The following is a 10175-nucleotide window of genomic DNA, read 5'->3' on the forward strand; positions in this document are numbered from 1 at the left end:
GTATGTATTTATTTATCACATTTATTTATTGTTTATTTGCTCTATAACAGGCAAACTGGCCCTTAAACAAAAATATCTGTTGCCATTTGAAATTAGAAGCAACAAGTGCTTTTTAATGGCGATCCAACACAACGGGGCTGAAAGAGACCCAAACTCACTCTCTGACAGCAGGAGGCGTTTATGGAACGCAGATACAGCGTTTCCTTGGTTACCGCTGTAAACAGAGCAGCGCTGCGTTTCAAAACACTACTAGTTTATACCGAGGTAAGTGGAAAAGAAAATGCCATTGAAACTTATCTGAAGACAGTCAGTTCCCCTTAGAGATGCATTCATATAAACCCCCAATGCAATATTTATATTTTACTTCCTATATTTCGCCCATTGTGAACAGTGAATTCGCTCTGCCAGGTTCAGTTTTGTGTCCGTTGGTTCAGTCGTTGTTCGTAATAGGTCCACACAAATTACATTTTGGGAAATGACTGCAATGCAAATATGAGCAATTCCGGTATAGAGACCGGTCAAAATAAAAATAAAAAAACGTCCATCGTGCGTTTGGACCACGAAACCACTTCTGGCCGGTCGACCGTTGCATCCCTAATTTGAATGGCATTTGAATTACATTACATGCTTTCGTTTTAAACTTTAAAATTGATGCAACCAAGAAAACACTGTAACAACACTGTAACAGTGTGAGCAGATAAAAAAGTGCCATTGTTAACAGTAAATTGCTTAACGTTATTAACTGAATCTTTGAAGTTAGGGCTACTACCATTAACATTTTATAAATTAACGTAATAAAAAGAAAATTCTAATATCATACCATTCTCAATACACAGCATCACTTTTCACTGCTCAGGAAGTTCTAAGCATTAATCAGGCTTTATGTATTTGTTTTATACTTATTTTTCTGTTATTGTGGGAGCTAGTGGTAACTTTACAGTGATAAAGATCTGCCAGTCGATCTCGATTGACGGGTTGATGTAAATATTCTCTGTCACAAGCAACTGGAAAAAAAATAATGATTTAAAAAAACAGTTCTCTTGTTTTGCGGTTTAAATTATTTCAGAATATTTTCTGCCCTTGAAATTGTAAATATATATATATATATAATTATGCGTTTAGATTTATTTAGTGCCTAATCAGCATGGTTAGTAACAGATTTTATGAATCACATACAACTAAGCAAATGACCCTGCCCATTCCTGGAGCCAGAGCCTTAGTCATGTTTCATGTCAACTCAAAATGAAACTCTTCTCCTACCACTGGCCCTTTAGAGATTAGCTTAATCTACTTCTAAAATTTCACACCCGGGCCCATTTGTGAATTAAAAGGCAATGGTAATGAAGTTTCAGCAGTTTTCAAAAATACAAAGATGTGAGAGAAAGGGAAGAACCTGTTCTATTATAGAGAGGACATGAATGCAGTGTGAAGGGGTGTGAGTTCATACGTGAATAATACAGGGAGGGATCGAGGGAGATAATGTGGTGTGAGTGTTCATGTGTGTGTGTGTAAGGAAGAAGTGTGTAAGGGGGCAGGCAGAAGCATGAAGGGCTGGTCCTGGTCTATAATGTCTATAAGAGCAGAGCACTGGCCTTCACATGAGCATACATCTCTGAGGGACATACAGGTTGTTTCACACAGGCAAAAGGAAGACATCCGGACCTGGCTGAAAGATGGGTTGGCAGAAGGCCATGCTCGAAAAGCTTGCACACACTTTCCAGATCCGCAACAAGCTACTGCGCCAGGGACTGGCTGAATGCTTGGGAACTCTCATCCTGGTGGTGGGTATTTCTCCTCAGTCAAGAATTAATTATTGTCAGCATCAAAGCTGAGGTCAGTGTAACTTAATACAAATGCAGTTTGTCAAATAGTCTGAAAAAGCATGTTTATGTTTCTCATAATCTGTAATAAAAGCCAGAAATAAATTTTGTATTGTAGTGTAATGTTGCACATATGAGAGTTACAGTATAGAGCATCAGTTGCACTCAGAAATAATTGCACTCTTGCTTTTCTTCTCACTCAGATTGATGACAAAGACAGACTGTATTGTTTACTTTGGTCATGCACTTTTCCACAAGCAATTAAGTGAATGGAGGATTAGTGCAAATTAGCAATTCTATCTGTATTATTGTGCACACATTGGTGTGGATTCTGGAATACAGATCTTACACCAGTGTGTTTTAGTTTCCTGCTGTTGGTTCTCAGTCCAGGGAATAATTCAGGAAATATCCAAACATCTGTTTAAATTGATGATTTTAAAAGTCCCTCAAACCTATATGACTTTCATCTGCGGAACACAAAATAAACTTTTTTTAAATACAATGAAAGTCGGTGGCGTAATTTTGCATCTCACTGGCTTTCATTGTATGCGCAAAACATTCAAAAACAATTTAAACTTACCTTTACAACCAATGAAGGAAGTCTCCTGCATGGTCTTTTGTTGATAAATGTTGATTATACCCGAGGAACTATGCTTAAAGGAAGTCATTTGCAAATAGATAAGAAAGAAGAGTGGTAGTGTCTGTCCTGTTTGTGAGAAATGCTCTTGACACATGATAAACAGAAAAAAATTACTGAAACATCCTCCCTAATTTAGAGGCGATTTTCTCTGTGACAGTGCAGATAAGCATATAATAATGTAACTTGCAGCAGAAAAGAGGCGCGTGCCAAAGCTTTCGATGGATAATACTTGTTTCATCACATCTATTATGATGACACAATCCACACGTATGTTGAGGTTTAATGAATCACCTTAAGGCATCGAGTCAATATTGTCAGGGCGCATTTGCCTCACCAAAACCAAGGGTTCATTTTGAAATCCACTTGATCTTATTCTAAACATGTAAAATCTGTATTGTTTGAAATGAATACAGTCATATTTAGATATTTTGATATTTCTCGAGGGTGAAAAATGACTAATAGAAAAACATGCCTGACAGTTTTCTACATAGTGATATCGCTATAAGGAAATGTTCTTGAACATTGCACTTAACTGGATGTCTGATAAATGCATCACACGTGGCAGACTACAGTAAAGAAACCACTGCCGTAAGAAGTCAGGGGTGTGACATGACAGTTACAGGAGTGGTATGAAATATGACTCTTATTAAAGAGGAATTTGACATCAAACTGCTGCTACAAAATCTTCGCAGGGGAATTATGCAATTTTACAAGCACTTTAGAAAAAACAACTCATTTCAAGAAGTACACTTATCGTTTGTTTTTAAGGTGTGTGGCATGGGTTATACCAGAGATTATACTTAAATAGAGAGGTCATGCGATAACTGGATCACTCAACAGGTGTGATGTTTGCTGAGCAGCAAAAAGGTATTCGGTGTACGAGCTCATTTGAACATGCTCTTTGTCTTGAAGGTCAGTGCTGTGATATTGACTTTATCAGCGGATGTTCTTCCTAGAGCAGAAACAAGAACAATGGGTCTTTGGTCACACAGAAAAGTGAAATAAATCGAATAACCCAAGGAAATTTTGTATTTGCTTTTAGCTGTCTTTACTGAAATCGAAAGGATACTTTTAGGGCCATGCTTAGGTCATAAATTGGTTTTGTGAGATGCCTTTTTTAGAATTGCGTTGACATTGTTGCTGAGATTTAGTGTCATGAAAGCTCTTCAGTGTAGCCTGGCAATTACATGACTTTGGTTAAAGCCGTTGCGTGAGCCTGATAATTCGGTACAATGCCACAGGTATTTCAGTTCACTCTGAGGTGACCTTTACAATGGATACTTTAGACACAAGTCTGAACAGCAACTTGCAGTTGCTCTTTGTCAGAAGGGACTTGTAATGACCTGTCTGAGATGTTCTGTGTGAAAAATTGCAGTCTTTAGTCACTATAGATTTGTAGTGTTTGAAAAAAAAGGGAATACTCAGTTTATTTTTAGCAGAGTTTGAAACGGCAACCTGCTATTTTCACCACTAGTTTAAAGTATAATTTGTGACTCACAGTGATGTGAAAGTACTCTCAGTTGGTAAAATGAGTAAAAAAAAAAGCATTTTTTTTCACCTGGATTCTTCATAACCCTGATATAAATGGCACACGTAAAAATTGTGTGGTTTTTCAAATAGTGATTAACGCATGTTCTTATTTCACAACATTCACAGATGTTTGGCTGTGGTGCGGTGGCCCAAATGATACTAAGTGGAGAAAGTCATGGTCGCTTTCTCTCTGTAAACCTTGCTTTTGGTTTTGCTGCTACCCTTGGAATCTTGGTTTGTGGCCAGGTGTCAGGTTGGCAAACTCCTCTAAAATTGCATCCTAAGCTGTTGGACTGAGTTTTTATAAAACATTCATTGTGGATGATCTTATGGGATGACTGATGGGATATGTTCTTGTTTTTTCTTTTTTTAGGCGGACATTTAAATCCAGCAGTTACATTTGCTCTTTGCCTCTTGGGAAGAGAAAAATGGAGAAAGTTCCCTGTGTACTTCATGTTCCAAACAATTGGAGCCTTCTTTGGTGCCGCAATCATCTTTGCTGAATACCATGGTACATGTTATGTAATATTAATGCTCTTTCTTGTCGAAAGTGTATATTATGTTTCTTCTTTTTGACACTTTTAAAAAAAAATTATATTTTAGATGCAATGTATGATTATGCTGGAGAAAAAAACGAGTTGCTCGTAACTGGGGAAAATGCCACTGCTGGCATTTTTGCTACTTACCCAAGCCCACATCTCACCATCTTGAATGGCTTTTTTGACCAGGTCAGTAACTGCAAGCTTGTAACTAATCTCTCATTAAAACCAACAAACCCATGCTTTGCAACTGAGAAATGGCATTTGTTGGTCTGATATATAGTTTTGTTTCGCAGAGCCTTTAAATATTACATTTGTATTAGTAAATATTAAATAGTTTTACATAATAAAATGAATATAATAATATTTATTTTTATAGTTTTTATTTACAGGGCACGGTTATGAAATAGCATATCTTTTGAAAGAAAAAATTATATATATATATATGCTTTTGCGTTCTCACAAAACTTTTGTGTTCCCTTTAGAAACTTTGCATTTGTTTCCCAAAACTATGTTTCAGTGCTTTTGCAAGTGCATGCAAAAGCAATTTTTTTCTCTGAAGAACTGAATTTTTTTTTTGATTGAACGCGATGTTTATCTTAATTTATAAGAAATGTATTATATTTCTTATCTTTATATTTACATCTATAAAATATAACCATCTTCACAGGTGATAGGCACAGCATCTCTGATTGTCTGCATCCTGGCCATTGTGGACCCCTACAACAACCCAATCCCCCAAGGTCTTGAAGCCTTCACGGTGGGATTCAGTATCCTTATCATTGGACTCTCCATGGGCTTCAATTCTGGTTATGCAGTCAACCCAGCTAGGGATTTTGGGCCTCGTCTTTTCACTGCCATGGCTGGTTGGGGTAGTGAAGTCTTCACGTAAGTCTTTACATTTAATTCCCATAACATTAATTAATTAGGTACATCATGAACCAACTCAAGCTGATCTGCATTTGTCAGTGAGTAAAAACTTACAAGTGTTTCTCCTCTGGTTTGCAACAGTACCAGAGGGTGTTGGTTTTTGGTGCCATTCTTCGCCCCCTTCCTGGGATCCTTTATTGGTGCGATTGTGTACCAGCTGATGGTGGGGTGGCATGTGGAGGGAGAAGTACGGGACAATAAGAATAAAGCTAGGGAAGAGTCTTTGAAACTTAATGACATCACCAGCAAGGAGTGATCTACGTGATCTCCATAAGCTCTCTGCACAGTAAATCCACATAAACACATCAAATCTGCTTATTAGTCTCTGAGTTCAATAAATATGTCTTGTTCCACACAAGACTCACTCTTCTCTTTCAGAGGGGATTCTGGTAGTCTTGCAGACCATCAAATGGACTTAACATAAAATGCTGCAAATTTCAAGATTACAGTTTTCTTAATTGTTCGATCAGATATTTTTGTTTTTTTTCTTCAGCATGATTCAGATTTTTTTCTTCACACATCCTCCAGATTCCTCCATTAAGGGAAAAAGGTGTTTCTTCAGCAACACGAATTATATTAATTCACTGTTTTTTAAACTTACTAAAGATGTAGTGTAGCACCTATCAATATTTCCACTGTTGACATTTGTACTACTGTTATCCAAATATGTTGCCATTCCTGTTGAGAAAGTTGAGCAGTTCTACCAAAAAATAGCTACAATACTTTTGTATTGTCATCTCCATTTAAAGCTGTTTTTTTTTCTATTACATAGCAGGAATTACAACTTAACAAGTACGCATTAAAAAAAAAAACTTGTAAAAATAGTGTAGTAATCCTGCAATTGTATAGCATTACAGTCTTTAGACTAGTTTAGTTTCATCCTCTCATGTATCTGGTAATGTCATAACCATTTTAATTTTGTAATTGAATGTTTTGAAGCAATGGATTGTTATCCTAATAAAGGTTTCATTATTTTTTTTAAGAAGTCTCACAATATGTGATTTGATGTTTTGTCATTTTTATGTTGTTTACCCGCAACCACCCTAGCTGCTTCTTTGTTGTGTTAAGGATGTGGACATTCATGAAATCCTCCAGGGTTGTAATCCATTTGTAGTGGAATTCAATATATACCAAAGCCATTCATTATCAAAAACAGCACAAGATGAATGAAACAAGTCTAATTAAGGCCTTATGAAACAATAGGTGTGGACTACTGGAGGCTTAAATTTAAGTAAGAACATTTACCGTCTCTCTCAGGTTCACATTCAATCATATTAATATTGGGAGAAAACCTGGGTGTGTGCATGTTCAAATATAATACATTTCACCATCTAGAGAGGGAAAACAAACTTTAAAAGGGAGTTAATACAATTACTTCAACCAAGCCAAAACACGCCAGGTTAATGTTCTCTGAACTCAATTATAATATTTGTTATCCCTGATCAGTGTTGGGCAGTTACTAGTTACTGTAATAATATTACTTTTTGCAGTAACTAGTAGTGTAAATAATTACTAATAAGATTTCAGTAAAAATATTACAGTTACCATCAATAAAACAGCTAGATACTTTTGATGTCTCAACCCCTACTGATTTGAAATCCAACAATCCAATAATTCCTAGATTTATTTTCATAATTTTCACAACTCGCACATGCACATGAAGTCACCAGTGCACCAGGAAAGCTTGGAATATGGAAAAGCTTATATTCAGGGGATGGAAATATTGCCATTACACTGATATTGTCATGAGAAACGGTGCTCTGAACACAAATGTGTAAGTTGTGGTATTACTTTACTCTGGCATTACATGGCTTGCCCACCCACATCTCTGATCCCGATATAAATTATACTACTATAATTAAATATCTTAAGAAATTATGTGATTTCTTTTGATAAAATACTTCATGAAATATAATCATATATGGGTAACCGAGAAATTAAAGCTACAATTAGCTTCAAGCTACACATGACAATTAATACAACACTTTTACTTAAAAGTCACTATCAGTCACCATTGAGTGTTTGTAAAAACATATGACTTTGATCCAATGTAGATTTTGGTCAAATGATGAGTCAGAAATATATTGTTAGTAAAATTTTAGAAGAATTTTATGGGAAAGATACACAATTACAACTGCTGTGGGGCATGAAGGTAAAGTAATGTAACTAGTAGTGTAACTAATCAGTTATTGTTGCCAGATAGTAATAAGTAAAGTAATAATATTACTTTTGAAAGGAGTAACTAGTAACGAGTAATAAATTAAATTTTTGGAGTAACGAGCCCAACACTGTCACTGATTTATTTCCCATAACCCTACGAAAAACAAATTGTTGCTAACAACAGTGTTGTTGACAGAGCAATGACTCACTGTTGTTACATTTCTAAAACCAATTACAAAACAAAGAAAGACCAGCCTCCTCTACACATAAACCAGTACATTTAATTCAAGCTTTCAGATTGATGATTTGGCAAGAAATCAAGTCTTCAGTGTCACATGATGCAGATTTGGTGCTCAAGAAACATTTCTTATTATCAGTGTTAAAAACAGCTGTGCTGCTTCACATTTTAGGGAAACTTTGATATGTTTTTCAGGATGCTGTAATGAATAGAAAGTTTAGAATGGACAGCACATATTTGAGATTTTTGTAGCAAAGTGTCAGGATTATGGAACTGCTTTGTGTGTGTTTTCTCCCTCATGTGCCCACATTTGGTCGTTCCTGTTTCTGTCCTAGCTGTCTCATTATTAGTAGTCATTCCCTCGTTTAGTATAGTATTTAGAGTGTAGTCTGCCCCATGTTTTCTTGTCGGGTCTTATACGTCTTGGAGTTGTGCTACGTGTGTGTGTTCCTGCCTGCCCTGTGTTACCCCTTCTGAGGATTATTAGAGTTGTTTATGTTCATGTCTCCTCGTTCCTCGCTCCTCACAGTAGGAATCGTGACAGAAGACCCGACCTACATACAGTATTACTGCATGTTGCCCCTCCATTTTGTTTCTGTTGTTCCACATGGATCCCCTCACCCGCCCTGGATACCTCCTCCTCCTGCTTGTGCAGTGGGAGAGATCGCTTGAGGGCCATACCAGACTGTTTCTGGTCCTCGCGAGTCTCACCAGCTACCCGGACAACGCACTCTGTGCATTCTACGACGCCAGTTTGAACACCGCGTGCAGAGCGCTGTCGTCCGAGGATGGTCCTTGAGCGAATTTCACCGCCTTTGTGGAGTGGACACTAGCGAGAAACGGATCTCTGTTTCCCATCTTTTCCCAGGAGAAGCTTGCCAGTTCCACTCCCGACCCAGTGCCCAGCCCACCATCTTCCCACTGCATGGAGTGCACTCCCAAGCCCACCGATGACAGAGAGCTTGAGCCCGCCGCGACCGACGAGCCATCGCCGCACGGAGCGACAGAGCTGAGGATCACCGCGGTGCCAGAGCTGCGTTTACCATCAGGCCAGGTGCGAGAGCCGGCTACCATGCGCGCCACAAGGGAGAAAGCTGTGACCAGTGAGATCGCGGAGAGGAGCTCCGCCCACTGCACCAGGGCAGAGGGTGAGCTGATTTTGGATCTGGGTGAATGGAAAGCTGAAGGAGATCTTATTGACTTATATGCCGACCTGCCCCCTCTCCTCCCTCCTTGGTCGGAGCCCTCTGTCACTCCTGTTCCCACGTCCTGCCCAGAGGGGGCTCCAGTTTCCCTGTCACCCCCAGAGAGGGCTTCTGATCCAGAGTTTAGCCCTGAAAGCCCGGAGGCTCACAAATGCCTGCCCACCCACCCGCTCCTGCCTCCTTCACTGCTGTCGTCTAGCAGCCCCTCTGCTCACCCTCAGCCCACCATCAATACAGTGCGAGCTCCGTGGGTCTGCCATCCTCCATCGTCACCATGGCTGGAGAATCCCTAGCCTCTGCCTCCAGCCTCTGAGTCCTGAACTTCGCCTCGGCCCGTCGACCCAGCAGCTCGACGATGGCTCCTAGCTCCCTCATCTCCGCCGTGACCCATCTGTCCACTGGCTCTGCCGGGCTCCCCCATCTCTTCTGAGGATTATTAGAGTTGTTTACGTTCATGTCTCCTCGTTCCTCGCTCCTCACAGTAGGAATCGTGACAGAAGACCCGACCTACATACAGTATTACTGCATGTTCCCCCTCCATTTTGTTTCCGTTGTTCCACATGGATCCCCTCACCCGCCCTGGATACCTCCTCCTCCTGCTTGTGCAGGGGGAGAGATCGCTTGAGGGCCATACCAGACTGTTTCTGGTCCTCGCGAGTCTCACCAGCTACCCGGACAACGCACTCTGTGCATTCTACGACGCCAGTTTGAACACCGCGTGCAGAGCGCTGTCGTCCGAGGATGGTCCTTGAGCGAATTTCACCGCCTTTGTGGAGTGGACACTAGCGAGAAACGGATCTCTGTTTCCCATCTTTTCCCAGGAGAATCTTGCCAGTTCCACTCCCGACCCAGTGCCCAGCCCACCATCTTCCCACTGCATGGAGTGCACTCCCAAGCCCACCGATGACAGAGAGCTCGAGCCCGCCGCGACCGACGAGCCATCGCCGCATGGAGCGACAGAGCTGAGGATCACCGCGGTGCCAGAGCTGCGTTTACCATCAGGCCAGGTGCGAGAGCCGGCTACCATGCCCGCCACAAGGGAGAAAGCTGTGACCAGTGAGATCGCGGAGAGGAGCTCCGCCCACTGCACCAGGGCAGAGGGTGAGCTGATTT

General features: G+C 40.3%; 1 protein-coding gene across 1 annotated transcript; it reads left to right on the forward strand.

The window, feature by feature from the left end:
- The first annotated feature begins 1545 nt into the window (after positions 1 to 1545).
- Positions 1546 to 6441, forward strand: LOC107553599 (aquaporin-3-like). Its single transcript, XM_016235883.1, has 6 exons — positions 1546 to 1781; positions 4117 to 4243; positions 4364 to 4501; positions 4594 to 4718; positions 5200 to 5417; positions 5541 to 6441. Exons 1-6 carry the CDS (start codon positions 1674 to 1676, stop codon positions 5713 to 5715), a joined length of 891 nt encoding a protein of 296 aa, XP_016091369.1. The 5' UTR covers positions 1546 to 1673; the 3' UTR covers positions 5716 to 6441.
- The last annotated feature ends 3734 nt before the right edge of the window (positions 6442 to 10175 follow it).

This window comes from Sinocyclocheilus grahami, unplaced genomic scaffold, assembly GCF_001515645.1.
Source record: "Sinocyclocheilus grahami isolate Dianchi unplaced genomic scaffold, SAMN03320097.WGS_v1.1 scaffold475.1, whole genome shotgun sequence".
NCBI classification, from domain to species: domain Eukaryota; kingdom Metazoa; phylum Chordata; class Actinopteri; order Cypriniformes; family Cyprinidae; genus Sinocyclocheilus; species Sinocyclocheilus grahami.

What these genes read in the sequence shown, in the direction of transcription:
- LOC107553599 (XM_016235883.1), top strand. Translation starts at nt 1,674, where the DNA reads ATGGGTTGGCAGAAGGCCATGCTCGAAAAGCTTGCACACACTTTCCAG. An exon ending in TGGGAACTCTCATCCTGGTG is followed by an intron (nt 1,782 to 4,116) that starts GTGGGTATTTCT and finishes CAACATTCACAG; the next exon opens with ATGTTTGGCTGTGGTGCGGT. An exon ending in TGAATGGCTTTTTTGACCAG is followed by an intron (nt 4,719 to 5,199) that starts GTCAGTAACTGC and finishes CCATCTTCACAG; the next exon opens with GTGATAGGCACAGCATCTCT.